General features: G+C 40.9%; 1 protein-coding gene across 3 annotated transcripts in view; it reads left to right on the plus strand.

Moving 5' to 3' along the window:
* The window catches only part of SMC6 (structural maintenance of chromosomes 6), a 56,144-nt gene that overhangs the window by 5,710 nt on the left and 34,479 nt on the right, over positions 1-15,955 (plus strand). The window contains exons 2-8 of one of the 3 annotated variants that reach the window (XM_036335283.1): positions 2,970-3,112; positions 3,695-3,812; positions 6,098-6,203; positions 10,141-10,277; positions 10,814-10,875; positions 11,787-11,867; positions 12,903-13,004. In XM_036335283.1, coding sequence (XP_036191176.1) covers positions 2,975-3,112; positions 3,695-3,812; positions 6,098-6,203; positions 10,141-10,277; positions 10,814-10,875; positions 11,787-11,867; positions 12,903-13,004 — 744 coding nt within the window. In that variant the 5' untranslated portion in view covers positions 2,970-2,974. Of the gene's footprint in view, positions 1-2,969; positions 3,113-3,694; positions 3,813-6,097; positions 6,204-10,140; positions 10,278-10,813; positions 10,876-11,786; positions 11,868-12,902; positions 13,005-15,955 lie in introns of those variants that run through there. The other 2 variants (XM_036335282.1, XM_036335284.1) reach the window with 2 other exon arrangements.

A 15,955-nucleotide genomic window follows, 5' to 3' on the forward strand; every position in this document is an offset into this window, starting at 1 on the left:
AGACCAGGCTACCCACTTGGCCTTCGCTGGCGTGGGGGCGTGGGGGCGTGGGGGCGTGGGGCACAGTTTTTTCAATGGTATTTGGCTGGAGTAGAGCAATTCTTGCCTGAAAGTTCTCTGTCTTGGGCCCTTTTCCTGTCCTTTGGCTAGAGAGGACAGCTTTCCTTAGCTCCACCCTGTTTTCCACCTCCCCTGCACTTACACCTGTTGGTGTTTCCGCAGTTGCTGTCTTCTCCAAATCTGAGAAATTTGAAGCAAAGCAAAAACTCAGGGACATTACCAGGGTGTCATTCCTTGGGTGCTGAGGTCCCTAGCCAATCTGCCTCCTTCTCTTTCAGAGTCTTATGTTTCTTTTATATGTAATTTTCAAGGTTTTTAGTTTTACTAAGTAGGAGGAATCGGGAAAAATAAACCTATTCCATCTTCATGGAAGCGGAAGTCTCTATGTCCTTTTTTAAACTTGCGCTGTGGGAGATCTAGTCCCCCTGCATATCCCTTATATTTGATTGTATAAAATATATGAATAAATATTAAAATATTCCCATTGAAGAAAAACTAGTTTTGGTGGGGCAAAGAACTAATTTTGGGGAGAAATGTTTAAAATTTAATGAAATAGAATTTGCATGAAAGGAGTTATGACTATACTTGAAGATTTATAAACTATAAGGTGATTTTGTGTAGTATATTTGGGCTTTAAATTATCAATATTTTGGAAAATAAAAATTATGGAAAATTTTTATTTTCCAATTCAGGAAGATATAGTGAACCTGTAAAACCCAATATACAAGATAGAAATTGAGATGATTTCATAAAAAGTTAACTTAAAACAGTCTCCACTATCTAGTTAGCTTTACGTCTAGTTCTTTTTCACTTTCCAAGCACATTTAATGTCATGTTATAGAGGTGATTTGAGAGCATTAAGAAGATGGGAGAACTACTCATTTCACTTAATGAATTGTCATAATAACAGACTTGGCAACTATTGTTCTCCAGAATAGTTCCTCCAAAATAAGTACAGGCATTTGATACTTCTGAAATTGGTTCTGTCGGTATAAGTTTGGAAAGCAGTGTTTGTTTTTTTTAAAAGAAGGCATCACTGCATGAGTGTCTTTCCCTCGCCCTCCTTTTCTCTAACACATCCTTCCTCTAGAGCAGTGGCTCTCAACCTTCCTAATGCCGCGACCCTTTAATACAGTTCCTCATGTGGTGACACCCAACCATAAAATTATTTTCGTTGCTACTTCATAACTGTAATTTTGCTACTGTTATGAATTGTAATGTGAATATCTGAGATACAGGATGTATTTTCATTGTTACAAATTGAACATAATTAAAGCATAGTGATGAATCACAAAACAATATGTAATTATATATGTGTTTTCCGATGGTCTTAGGCGACCCCTGTGAAAGGGTCGTTCGACCCCCAAAGGGGTTGCGACCCACAGGTTGAGAACCGCTGCTGTAGAGTCCCTGTCCTGTTTCTGCACAGCTACTTCATGCTCTGTAACACGGCTGCACTAGCTCCCCCTTTCCCAGCACACACATGCACTTAGGACTGGCTTTCTTTTTTTTTTTTTTTTTTTTTTTTTTTTAAATATATTTTTATTGATTTTTTACAGAGAGGAAGGGAGAGAGATAGAGAGTCAGAAACATCGATGAGAGAGAAACATCGATCAGCCGCCTCCTGCACATCCCCCACCGGGGATGTGCCCGCAACCCAGGTACATGCCCTTGACCGGAATCGAACCCTGGACCCTTCAGTCCGCAGGCCGACGCTCTATCCACTGAGCCAAACCGGTTTCGGCAGGACTGGCTTTCTTGACCTGTGTTCATGTCATCTCTTCTAGGGAGGACTGACTAGAGCCTTTCAGTCCAAATTCATAAAAGAGGAAATAATGTACTGCCGCCCAGGCACCGGGCATAAACAGGGTTGCTATGGTGTATGTAGTACTTGAGAGACTGAAATTGATTGAGATTAAAACTTTTCTCATATTCTTTTCTTGTATCTTAGAAACTTTTGATTACCTGTGCCAAGGATTTTTCTCTTTATTCAGCAAACATTTATTAGGTACTATATCTTTTGAGACCTTAAATGTATTTTAAAGAGAAAACTGAAAGCAGCAATCAGAGTAGTCATAACATTTAATTTTAGTCACAGACTATCAGCTGTGACTTGAAGTGCAGTTTTCATATGTTTAGAAAATCTTGTGTAATTTTAAATATATTCATTTTCCAGGTATAAATTTTATAGCCTGTTGGTAAAAAATAGTCAATCAGCATGCACTTTCTTTAGGGAACGGTTAAGGGGAATTACTAGTGCTAGGCAACACTGCTTCAAAATATACTTCCTTGGGAAAATAATTTAAAATTAAAAGTTTTATCTGATTGACTGTTACTCTATAACTTGTAAAAGTTGGATGATTGCTCTGGAATAATCTCAGAAGGCATTATGCCATCTCTAAAACATCTGGGAAACTAGAAACCACGGTTGCACAAAATCTTTTACCTTTTGTGAATTTAGGAGTCAAACTATTTAGGTAGGTCCATATCAGTAAAATGGTGGCCATAAACAATGGAAGTAAAATCAACTGGTATTTCATATGCAGATGATTCAGAAGCACACAAACAAATGTATTATCTTATACTTTGATAGGTGAAAAGTCTGACCTGTCTCGCTGGGCTAAAGTCAGGGCGGCAGTGGGTCTGTGTTCCTTTCTGGGGGCTCGAGGGAAGAATCCGTTTCCTTGCCTTTCTAGCCTCTGGTGACACCTGCATTCTTCTGCTCACAGACCCCTTTCTCCATGCAGATGACATTGTTACCTTTTTAAAGTCAAAATGAATGAGCATGGTACTTAAAATGTAAGCCTTGTCTGGTTTAATTTTGTTTAATTTAATGTATGTGGAATAATCATATGAATACTATACTTGATTTATTTCATTGTTACAATAATATGTTAAAATTTGTTCAGACCTGATGGCCAAAAGAAAGGAAGAGGATTTCTGCTCTCCTGAAAATGCCAAAAGACCAAGACAAGAAGAGGTGGAGGATTCTGATAAAGATGGTGATGAAGATGAATGTACAGATACCTTCACTAATGGTACCTCTACTTTGGTAAGTACAAAACTGTGGGTTTTTTATTGGCATGTTTCTCATGTCTGGTTCATATGACATATTCTTGATAATTCAATATCAGGAAAAGCAATATGACCTTTAAAAAACTGAGGTAAAATAACCCAACTAATTATGAAGTTTTTGTTTAATTAGAAAAAATTAGTAGAGAAAAACAATGATACAAAGAGTTGATTCTTTGGAAAGAGCAATAAAATTGACAAACCTCTGGTAAGACTGAAAAGGGGAATATAAAGGGCTACAGCTACTCTGGGAAATAGTTTTCTACAATGCAAGACAGCCCTCCTCTAACAGAAAATTATCTGACTCAAATATTAGTATTATTTATATTAAGAAACCTTGTGATTTACTTATTAGATTTTTTAAGGAATTTAGAATGAGTAGTTACTCATATAAGGCTCCCATTTCATTTCATTTCACTCATTGTTTGAAGTTAACATTATTCACTTTCTGTAACTTTTTTCATGGGTGACACTGCTGATCTTTCTCCTGCTGTAGACGTTTGGATAGTTATAATGAGTGAATTGGACCAATTGATTGTCTTCTTCCATTGTTTTTTAATAGACTGCAGCAGAAGTTGGAATAATTGAGAGTATTCAGCTAAAAAACTTCATGTGTCATTCAATGCTTGGACCCTTCAAATTTGGTTCTAATGTTAACTTTGTCGTTGGCAACAATGGAAGTAAGTGCTTTCGCTTTCCTTTGTGCACTCTGAGCACTGCGTTGACATTAGAATGCATTATCTTTTCGAAATAGGTGACTGTTAGTGCTGATAAATCTGAGCTTTAGGTCTGTAACAGTGGTCATGAATAGTTTCAGTGTTTGCTGCCATTCTACACGTTAAGAAATAATGTTAACTCTGGGTTCATGATTTATGCAACAGAGATAAACGTTTCATATTTATTCTTTTGAATCTATTTACCTTGGAATTCACACCATAGAAGAGTGGACAAGCTGACCTTATTGTAATTGGGGCAGCCCTGTATCTACTTCTATTAAATGTTGTAACAGAGCATGAATAAAGGGCCATGGGCATCCAAAGGTGAAGGAAAGAACTTCTCACTCTTGTGACAAATGAAAGTGTTGTGAGAGCTGGTATTTGTGCTGGTACTTTGTCTCATTGGGGAAGAAGCTGAGATATTCCAGGCAAAGATTGCTCATCAGCTAAGGTTAAGGTTTGTGGGGGTAGAAGTAGATGCGTGTGGAGAGAGGCAACAACCTTATATGGCTTTATCATATCGTATGTGGTAGGGAGGGGGCAAAAGCTGACACTGGAGAGTCATGCTGTAGGTGATACTGCTAAAGATCTTGGATGCCATGGTAAAGAAGTGGGGGTTTTATTCAGAAGTCAGCGGAGAACTAATTAAAGCTTGTGAGTCAGTGATGACCTGAGCAAGATTTGTGAAACGAACGGCCACGCTGTGGAGAATCGATGAGAAGGGGAAGATACAGGAGTTAGAAAGAACAGCGATTTAACTTTTGTGATAGACCCGCCAGGCATGAGGTGTTGGCAGCTTGACGGAGCCGGTACACAAGGAAAGGAGGCTTGCCAAAGTCTACAATGGTAATACTGCTATGACATGAAACTAGGTACCTGTAGTTCCACAGCCTGTTTAGTTCTTTGTTTTCCCTGCTCTGCATTCAGCCAAGAGGGAAGTGTTTTCAGAAGGAGAGAATGGACAGAGGGGTCAGTGCCACATGGAGGTCACATAGGGCAGTAAGTGAAGAAAGACTAGTGGGTTGGGCCATTAGGTCCTCTTATTTTTAACTCTTGAGACTGATTTTATTAATAAAACTTAGGAAGAAATAACGCAAGTAGTGGAGGCAGTAAATTTAGAAGTGAAAGAAAAGAAGAGAGTTAGAATAGGGACTTGAAAGGCATCCCAGGAACTAAATGGGTTAACCAGTGGTATATTGTGTTGTTTTTTTGTTTGTTTTTAATATATTTTTATTGATTTCAGAAAGGAAGGGAGAGGGAGAGAAAGAAGCATCAATGATGAGAGAGAATCATTGATTGGCTGCCTCCTCTTCATTCAATATTGGGGATCAAGCCCACAACCCAGGCATGTGCCCTAACCGGGAATCGAACCATGACCTCCTGGTTCATAAGTCGATGCTCAATCACTGAGCCACGCCAGCTGGACAACCAATGTTATATTTTGGTTAATTTGGACTGTATTGTGGAAGATAATGGGCCAGTAAGAGTTGATTGAATTGGTTGATCGAGGCAGTCATAAAATGGTTATCATATTCTGGATAATTATTGTAGGTTTTGGAATTTCAGCTTGTGATATTTTATGCAGGTTAAAAAGAAATACATTTTTAAAGTGCTAACTGATGAATGATATTCAAATTAGGAGCAATAATTGTCCAAATATTTATTGATATGATTGATAAATTTTTCAAAAAATTCATTCATGGGAGTGCTGTTATGGGCAGATATTGGAGACCCTGCATTGAATAAAATAGACAACATTCCTATCTCAATGGAACTTTAAGGGTTGTTAAAAATAGTTTCTGGCTTCTAAGAATTTATGGAAAAAGTAAATTTTAATTAGAATGTCATAAAAATTAGATGAGTTAAATATGTACATATGTATGTATGTATGTATGTATGTATAGTTAGGGAGTTCAGTGAATAGGCTGTGGTCCAAAGTACAATGGGATTTTTAGGTTGAAAATGCAGCAACCATTTTTTCCCATTTCCTTATCAGTGGCAAAAATTTACTTCCTGAAATGTATTGATTTTTTCTAATAGCATTAGCTAAATATTTCATTATATATACAACTTTTTTTTTAACATTAGCTGCTGTGGCACTGGAAGAAAATTATAATTGAAGTGTAATACTTTCAGGATTAGGCTAATTCACATTTTTATTCTGAAATTTTCACATCAAATTGTAGGTGTCAGCCCTTCCTTTTCTCGCTCGCTAATGAATGTGATTTCTTCAACTCCCGTTTCTTTAGGTGGGAAGAGTGCAGTACTCACAGCTCTCATAGTTGGTCTTGGTGGAAAAGCAATCGCTACTAATAGAGGATCTTCTTTAAAAGGTTTTGTGAAAGATGGACAGAAGTAAGTGTTTGCTTTTTACATGCATTTTTCAGTTTTTTCGTACTAGCAGCTACTTTAGATTCACAGTTCATGTAGGCGTTTTAGGAAATGAAGTGGCTTCTCAGAACTGGAGCACAGGAATCACAGCTTTCCATTCCTTTCTCTTGCCCCTGTTCCCAGCATGGCCCACTGTTGCCTGTTATCCACCTACAGACAGACAGCTTGTGCAAATTATTGCCATGTGCCTGTTTCTGTTACCTTTCTGGAAGAATGAGCAGTGGTAAATCTATGTGCTTGTGTTTAAAGCAATATTTATAAACACTGACCTTTGACTCTTGTTCCAAACCCAGCTTTGGCAAGTCCACGTTGGTATGACACAGATGAAGGCAGAGTCTATGACCAGCCAAGGTGTCCCTGCACAAAATTTCTGCCTCCAGCGCTTTAAGAATTCCAAAGAGTATTCTGCTCTCTGTCTCTAATTTTTATATCCTTTATTCAGGTGATTCACCAATGAGTTTGATTTGAGGGCCACAATCACGAATCTATTTGTGGTCCATCTTGACCCTTGATGAATGGTCTTATAACTACTCACTTTGGCTTCAAGTTTATATTTTTTTGTTGCAGCTTGCCTTCACATAACTTTATAGTAATTGCCTAGTTTACGTCATCATAGACTCATGGCCTTTTGCCTGTTAGGAGCTCTCTTCAGGATGATGTCCTTTTTTTAATAGTGCCTCAGATGGGGGTAACGTGGGGATAAGGACACATATGTAATAACTTAATCAATAAAAAAATTTAAAAAAAATAGTGCCTCAGATGGCTCAGTAGGGACCTTGTTTCTCCTGACAACTAGATGCCCCAGACTGTCATAGCTCCCAGAGTGGGGCTGCTTCCAGTACTCGTTCCTCTCACACGCCCGACGCCCAAAACATCAGGAACTTGGATAATTAATAGTGAAGCCTTTTTCTCGTATAACAGACTCCTCTGCTCAGTGTCATATCCATTTAACTTCCCCCATTTTATTACTAAAAAATAGAATGGGGAGGGATGTGAATCAGGATTACAGTTTCTGATGTATCTCTCAGAAACCTTAGGAATCAACCCTGAGCCAGGGTTCCAAGCTGACTCAGGAGAAGCAGGGGAAAGATACACAGTAAATGATTTCCCATGCTGTGTGGCCTTGGAAAAGAACTAGTTGGTAAGAATTTTCCAGCATATTTTTTTGTCTCTACTTATCTTATTTGGGCCTTAGCCCAGCAAGCTCTTCTTTCCCATAGTCCCCAAACAAAATTATGTCTGAAATAAAAAATTAGTTATCTTAACACTTTTTAGTTAATAGTCTGGACTCAGTTTTAATTCATTATATAACTATACATTTCTTAGTTGTCCAAATAATCACCTCATCCACCTAGCCAGATAATGCATTGATCTTTCAAATGGAAGCTTCAGGAAGAAACTACTTTTTTTGGTATCACTAAATGATTTATGACTCAATTAATTAATTAATTAATTTTACCCCCCATTTTGGAGGTACCTGAACCAAAGCAGAAACTTGTTCTGAGACTTGCCCTTGGAAAACCATTAAAAGGAAGAAAGGAAGAAAAGGGCTAGCTTACACAATCACCAGCTTTTGAGGACACAGCTGTCTGTGGATAGGAACATCAGTATATTTTAAACAGAGTTAATAACAGCTAAAAGCTTTAATGTGGGCTCGGTCTCCTTTTTACTGACCTTGTCTGAAAAAGTAGCTATAAACAGCTTTTCCAGACCCATTACTATTCCTGTCATCCCTTTCCTCATTTAAAACATTTGGTGTCTGTAAAATTCCCCTTAATTTATAGTGTCTGATTCTGTCATCACGTTTTTACGGAATCAGCTCATTGAGCTTTCCAGTTCTATTTGTAGTCTGTTCTGTGCCTAAAGTCTATGTGGCTATCCCAGTGTGTCTGGGGAATGGCCTTGTCGGGCACAGGTGTGAGGTGGCCTCAGGACTCTCCTTCCTCCATGTCAAACATTATACCCTTCATTTTTGACACCCGGGCTGTGAGCTGTCTTAGAGATGCTTGCCCAGCATCGTTAGGAGAAATCAGAGAACTGTGCCTTAAGACCTTTTACCTGGGGTTCAGCCCATCCATCCACCAGCTCTTTTTTCAGTTATACAGGGACAGTGATTCCACTATCCTCTGATACATCTCTGCCCTTGGGAACCTCTCACAGTGAGCTCAGCTCTCATGATTCTGGCTGGTCAGGTTTCTCTTAAACATGACAGTTCACCGTTTCCTCCCTCAGCCTTCCGGATCCAGCCTGGTGGTGTTGGGATCTTCGTACCTGTCTTGTTTTGCCATCAGCTGTGGCATTGGGAGTGGGGGATGGAAGGACTAAAACGCAAGGTTACAGAACTTACTGCGGAAGAGCTGGCTACCCAGAGAAGGGACAGATAGGTTGTATTTTTACATGGTTTTTTCCTTGGTCCTCAATCCCATTGGTGTGTGCTGCCAGTTACCTTTGTGAGGTTGTTTCATCCGGAGCTGAGAAAGAAGCCACATGCTTACCTGGCACTGCTAGTTTGTGTTGTCATATCTCATTGATAGTTGTCTCTCTTCACATATGCATCTCCCGTATTTACAGACACTGTGGCCCTTGACCCAAATTCAGCTTCAGCCACGTCAGTGTGGTTGGGAGGAAGCAGTTAGGGCCCAGCTCGGTTGTCTTTCTCCCCTTTCACAGGTGTTTTGAAGTACCAGGAGGCTTTTTTCTTAAGTCTGAATTTTCTTAATAACTTGGCTTTCTTATATTAAATTCATATAGCAACAGGATGTCAGTGCCCCCAAAGTTCTCACAATACTAAAAGTAGCTTTGAAATACAAGCTGTAAGCTAGAAATAAAAATAATAAAGTAGATGTTTGCTAATTGAGAGATTTTGGTTATTCAGACAGCATGTACAATCACTTTATTGTAAAATGTTTTCATGAGGCCCTGACTGGTTTGGCTCAGTGGATAGAGCATCTGCCCATGGGCGAGGGGGTCTCAGGTTTGATTCCGGTCAAAGGTATGTTCCTTGGTTGCGGGTGCGGCCTCAATCCCCGGTAGGGAGGCGTACAGGAGGCAGCTGATTGGTGTTTCTCTCTCATCTATGTTTCTGACTTTCTATCCTCCCTTCCTCTCTGTAAAAAATCAATCAATCAATGTTTTCATGAGATACATTCACTTAATATGAAGTAATCATATTAGTTAATGAAACATATTTTTGCACCATATTGTAGTTCAGCTGCCCTTTCCGATCATCCTTTATTTATTGATTTTCAGCCTTGAGTCTTCATTAGAATCAACTCAGAGTGCTTGTAACAATCCTGGTAATTACAATTTGGCAGGAGCATATCTGTCTTCATTAGGTATCGCTGAATAAAAGAAAATACATACACCAACCCATTCAGGGGAGCTTTTGAAAAGGAGATTTATTGTAAAGATGCAGGGTTTTATATATCTTGCAAGCTTCCAAGAGGAAGTAGAATTGGGTCTCATGAGAGACCAGAAATGAGAGACCTCGAAACCAAGTGTCTCCTGTCTCTGGTTTTCTCTGGCCTTTGCCTCTAGGCAGGTAGTGCCTTTGCTGCTCTTTTCCTCTATGCCACCTCCCCCATCCTCCTCACCTAATTGCCTGTATACACTCCCCTTTCTCCTGACAACAAAAAGTGTGGGGAAATGAGTGTCTCTCATTGTTTCTGAAGCATGTGTGCTCTTATTATTTAACAACTTGTTTGTATATTAGATAGAATAGTCAGTTCTTTTTTAATAAAGCTTCCCTTAGTCTCAATTTTAATTTTTTTTGTTAGATGTGATATCTGGTGTACAGTAACTTTTCAAATGAATTAGCCAAATTACTTGGAAGTTTTGAAAATTTAGTGACCTAGTACTGTAATTGCACTGTATCTTCATGTATTTAACCTTATTGCTTTAGCTCAGCAGACATCTCAATAACATTAAGGAACAGAGGAGATGATGCCTATAGAGGAAATGTGTATGGAAACTCTATAGTGGTGCAGCAACACATCAGCATGGATGGAAGTCGATCTTATAAACTAAAAAGTGAAACAGGTTTGTTATGAAGTTCTTTTCATTTCATATAAAATATTAGTAAATATCTAGTTTAAAAGAGTTAAGTGATTGTGCTGGTATTTATTGGAAGGGCACTAAGCTCTTGAAATCTCTTGTAAGATGGTTCCTTGGTTGCATGTATGTATTCATACGTGTATATATGCATACAAATATTGCACATAGTTGTACCACCAGACATTCTACAACAAAACCAAGATTGGCAGAATTTGGATTTGTTTGAAATAGGCTATGCCATTTTGTTCTCATCTGCAAACCTTCTTTCACCCCCATAGTTTCTATCACATGTGGAAAGAGATGGTTAGCAAAAGGTGGGAAAGGACATAAAAAGGAAGTGAGTGTTAAGAATTATGGGAGCCAGAGATGAGAAGGAACAGAAAATGTTGAGCTCCAGGAAGAAGAGAAGCACAGTCACTGCATCTGTGCCTCTCCCTCTGTGGGTACCTGATTAACTGCTCAGTTTTTTCTGTATTATTGCCCTAGAAACAGTCTGGTTATTTTGTCTTTCCTGAAACTAGGCACCGTGGTTTCTACTAGGAAAGAAGAGCTGATTGCAATTCTTGATCATTTTAACATACAGGTAATTGCTAAGTTGGAATTTTACAAATGGTAAAATGAAGGAGTTTAAAACTTTCCTCATTTATACTGGCCCTACATATTCTATCACTTAGGAACAGGATTATTTTCTAACATACCAATTGCTTTGTTACTAATACCAGATATATAAAGTATAAATCTTTTTGAAACAAGTAATATGTTTTTAAGTTTTTCAACTATAATTTGAACTGTTAGTATACTTTACTATTACCTTAACTGTACTTTAACTTGTTAGCCAAAGGTGGTTGAATCCAAGCAATGGCTTATTTAAAATGCCTCCCCACTCCAAAAGATAGAAATGACTCCAGCATTTCCATTTTTTTTATAATGTCTTCATGAAGATATAACAAGTGGGAACTCTGAAAAACTGCTATAAGAAACAGAAATGATACTTATCATAATTCTGATTAAAAAGAAACTGTGTTGGACTTTTTGTATTTAAAGTTGCCCAAGGCTACATAGGAGGGTAGAAATGGAGCCCAAACTAGGTCTCAAGGCAGCTGAATCCCATGCTCGGGCTTTCCCAACTCTTGTCCAGTGGTTAAGAGTAGCTAGGAGTGATATTCTATAAAAGAGATAAAGGAAATGAAAACTTTCCAATAAAAACACTTCTTCAGAGAATTCTTATAGCTGTGCCCTCATGTAATAGCAGAATATTTAATTTTGACTATAGTATATATTTTAGTCTCATGAAATATTGAAACATTTTCTCTCTATTATAACATTTTTCTTTATATATTTACCCTAATGCTCTAACCATTGGCTAATACTTAGCCTGCTTGATTGCACCATAGGTCAGTTGTATTGTATATATTCAGTTTATTTATCTTTAAGGCATTAAATTGACGTATTCAAAAATAACCTTTTGTTTGTTTGCTTGTTTGCTTTTTTCAGGTGGATAATCCAGTTTCTGTTTTAACACAAGAGATGAGCAAGCAGTTTTTACAGTCTAAAAATGAGGGAGACAAGTACAAAGTAAGGAACACCACGTAAATGAACTTAATAAAAGAACACATTCATAGTTTAAGCATATATTCTGAACATAATTCTTGTTTCCACAGTAAATATTGAGGGTTTTTTAATAAGCCACCTATTTAAAGTAATTATTATAGGGACTAATTTAGGAAATTGTTAAGTAAGATAATAAATTAACACTACCAAAAATGTTAATCTTTTGGTAAATTCTTGGTTCACATTTTGGCTTTCTGAGGGAGAATGAGCTATTATTTTCTAAAATTATCTTTAAGAAAATACAAAAGAAAGATTAGCCACACATATATAACTTTTTTTAAAGTTTTTATTAAATTCATTGGGGTAATATTGGTTAGTAGTACCATATAGGTTTCAAGTTTATATTTCTATGATACATGATATGTATATTTCATTGTGTGCCCAACACCCACCCAAAGTTAAATCATCTTCTAGCATCATATGTTTGCCTCCCCTTTACTCTTTACTAGCTGCCACCCTCTTCCCCCTGGTGAGCATCATACTGTTGTCTGTGTCTATGAATTTCAGGTTGAAATTCCAAACATAAGAACTCATGTTTCTTAGCTTTGTCTGAATAATAATTTTTATACCTTAAATTGTTTAAATCTCAAAAAGCTACTAAAATTTACAGTGTAACTTTTGGATGGGTTTAAGTATTTCCTTTTCTAAAAATTTGCAGTGTACTAAGATCAAACATACAGATGTTTTCTCTGTTTCCATTTTTGCTTAAAGAATGGGAATCAATAAAAATAAGCTTTCAAAATGGTATTACTATCACAGTAAAAGTGTTTTCTTTCATGGAGTTTTAAGAACTTTTGCAGATAAACATGTAGATACGAACATAGTAGATTAAGTAAATTTTGGGTCTGAAATGAGACATGTTCTTTTGTGTCTATGTGTGCTTACGTATGTTTTTCATGTCTTGTTTACATAATTGGTCTAAAAGTTTTGAAGACCCAATTTTTTATTTTTAGAGTTCCATGGAAATTTTCTTAATTGTGTTTTCATTGTTGTTGATAGTTTTTCATGAAAGCAACCCAACTAGAACAAATGAAAGAAGATTATTCATACATAATGGAAACAAAAGAAAGAACAAAGGAGCAGATAAGTCAAGGAGAAGAGGTTTGTAAACATTTAATGTAGTTATTTTTGAGATCAGTCAAAATTCTATAGGTATAAATGTTATTATAAAATCATTTACATTTATATGTTTATATATGTATACTACAGGCCCGGTGCACAAAAATTTGTGCACTCGGGGGTCACTCAGCCCAGGCTATGCCCTCTTGAAGCCTGGGACCCCTGGGAGAATGTCCACCTGCTGGCTTAGGCCTGCTCCCTGGGGGATTGGGCCCAAACTGGCAGTCAGACATCCCTCTGGCAGCCTGGCAGCCCTCGGGGGATGTCCACTTACCAGCAGGGAGCAGACCTAAGCTGCAGTCAGACATCCTTAGTGCTGCTGAGGAGGAGGGAGAGGCTCCTGCCACCACCGCTGTACTGGCAGCCATCAGCTTGGCTTGTGGCTGAGCAGAGCTCCCCCTGTATGAGCGCACTGACCACCAGGGGACAGCTCCTGCATTGAGCATCTGCCCCCTGGTGGTCAATGTGTGTCATAGTGACTAGTCATTCCCATTCGTTCTGCTGTTAGGGTCAATTTGCATATTACCCTTTTATTATATAGGATAGAAGCCTGGTGCACGGGTGGGGGACGGCTGGTTTGCCCTGAAGGTTGTCCCAGATCAGGGTGGGGGTCCCACTGGGGTCCCTGGCCAGCCTGGGTGAGGGGCTGATGGGTGTTTGCAGGCTGGTCACACCCCCTTCAGGGTGGGAGTCCCCACTGGGGTGCCTGGCCAGCCTGGGTGAGGGGCTGATGGCTGTTTGCAGCTGGTCACACTCCCTTCAGGGTGGAGGTCCTCACTGGGGTGCCTGGCCAGTCTGGGTGAGGGGCTGAGGGCCTTTTTCAGGCTGGCCAAGCCCCCTAGCGATAGAAGCTCCCAGTCTCTCCTTTTTTTAAAAAAAAATCTGGTATTTATTTACCTTCTATAATTGAAACTTTGTAGCCTTGAGTGGAGCTCAGAGCTGGCAAGGGTGGGCGGGAAGCTTGGCTTCCTCCATCGCTGGGGCAACCAAGCCTCCTGCTTGCTCCAGCTCCATGGCTGCCAGCCACCATCTTGGTTGGGTGAATTTGCATATAGTCGCTCTGATTGGCTGGTGAGCGTGGCTTAAAGTGTAGCAAAGGTGCAGTCAATTTGCATGTTTGTCTTTTATTGGTGTAGCTATCCTATCTAATAAAAGAGAAACATGGTAATTAGCGAACAACCGCTACCCTTCCCATTGGCTAATAAGGGGCGATATGCAAATTAATTGCCAGCCAAGATGGCGGCTGGCAGCCAGGCAGCTTATAGCGAACATGAGGCTTGCTTGCTTCAGTGACAGAGGACTCCAACGTTCCCCGCCTGCCGCTGCAGGCCTCTGAGCTGCAACTCTAAGCAACTATGTTACAAATATAGAAGCTAAACAAAACCCCAGAAACCTGTATTAGTCGCCGGGCTTCAGCCAGCAGGATCGAAACATTGTTTCAAATATAGAAGGTAAACAAAGGCCAGAAACCTGCTTTCAGCAGCAGAGGCCTAAGAGCTGGAGCCAGAGCTAAAGCTGGCCCAGAATAAAAAAAAAAAAAAGAAAAAAAGGAGCGGTTGGGAGCTTCTGTCACCCGCCAGCCTGAAAAGAGCCCTCAGCCCCTCACCCAGGCTGGCCAGGCACCCCAGTGGGGACCCCCATCCTGATCCAGGACACCCTTCAGGGCAAACCAGCCAGCCCCAACCTGTGCACCAGGCCTCTATCATATATAGTAAAAGGGTAATATGCCTCCCAGCACCGGGATCAGCGTGACGGGGAAGCACCCAAACCCCCTGATCGCCCTGCGGCTCTGTGTGTGACAGGGGGCGGGGCCACAACCTCCCTATCCACCCTGCTCTGTTCGTGACAGGGGAAGGCGCCCCAACCTCCTGATCAGCCCTGCTCTGTGCCTGATGGGGGGAGCTCCCCAACCCCCTGTTCGCCCTATAGCTCTGTGTGTGACAGGGTGCGGCGCCCCAGCCCCCCCTCCCCCCCACGGTCCCTGCTCTGTGTGTGACGGGGTAGAGCCATAACCTCCCCATCGGCCCTGCCCTGAGTGTGACAGTGGCGGCGCCCCAACCCCCTGATCGGCCCTGCTCTGTGGGTGATAGAGGTCAATGCCCCAACCGCCCCCCACAGGCCCTACTCTGTGTGTGATGGGGTAGAGACATAACCTCCCCATCGGCCCTGCCCTGAGTGTAACAGGGTGCGGCGCCCCAACCCCCTATCCGTCCTGCTCTGTGTGTGACAGCGGCGGTGCCCCAACTCCCCTATCGGTCCTACTCTGTGACTGACAGGGGGAAGCTCCCCAACCCCCTGATCAGCCCTGCTCTGTGACTGACAGGGGGGAGCTCCCCAACCCCCTGATCGACCCTGCTCTGTGCGTGACAGGGGGGAGCTCTCCAACCCCCTGATGGGCCCTGCTCTGTGAGTGACAGGGGGGAGCTCCCCAACTCCCCAATCGGCCCTGCTCTGAGCCCGACCAGGGGCTGCACCTAGGGATTGGGCCTGCCCTCTGCCACCCGGGAGCAGGCCTAAGCCAGCAGGTCGTTATCTCCCGAGGGATCCCAGACTGCGAGAGGGCACAGGCCGGGCTGAGGGATCCCCCCTTCCCCCCGAGTGCACAAATTTTTGTGCACCGGGCCCCTGTCTATATAAAAGTAATATTTTCAAAGTACCCTATGAAGTATATGAAGTGTGGTTTTTATATTTAGGGTATTTACTAGCCTTTACTTTTTGTTTTGTAATGGGTATGTACATGTATTACTTCCTCTATCTATATATATAAAAGCCCAATGACTGGAATGGTGGAACGACCGGTGTCTGTGACACGCACTGTGGCAGCCAACCAGCCTGATCTGGGCCCTGATCGCCCCCATTTCCCCCCAGGCCAGCCCGGCCCCCAATTGCCCCCCAACACCCCAATCGGGGGCGGAGCCAGCTGGCCAGCCGCC

Source organism: Myotis myotis, unplaced genomic scaffold (assembly GCF_014108235.1).
Source record: "Myotis myotis isolate mMyoMyo1 unplaced genomic scaffold, mMyoMyo1.p scaffold_m19_p_14, whole genome shotgun sequence".
NCBI classification, from domain to species: domain Eukaryota; kingdom Metazoa; phylum Chordata; class Mammalia; order Chiroptera; family Vespertilionidae; genus Myotis; species Myotis myotis.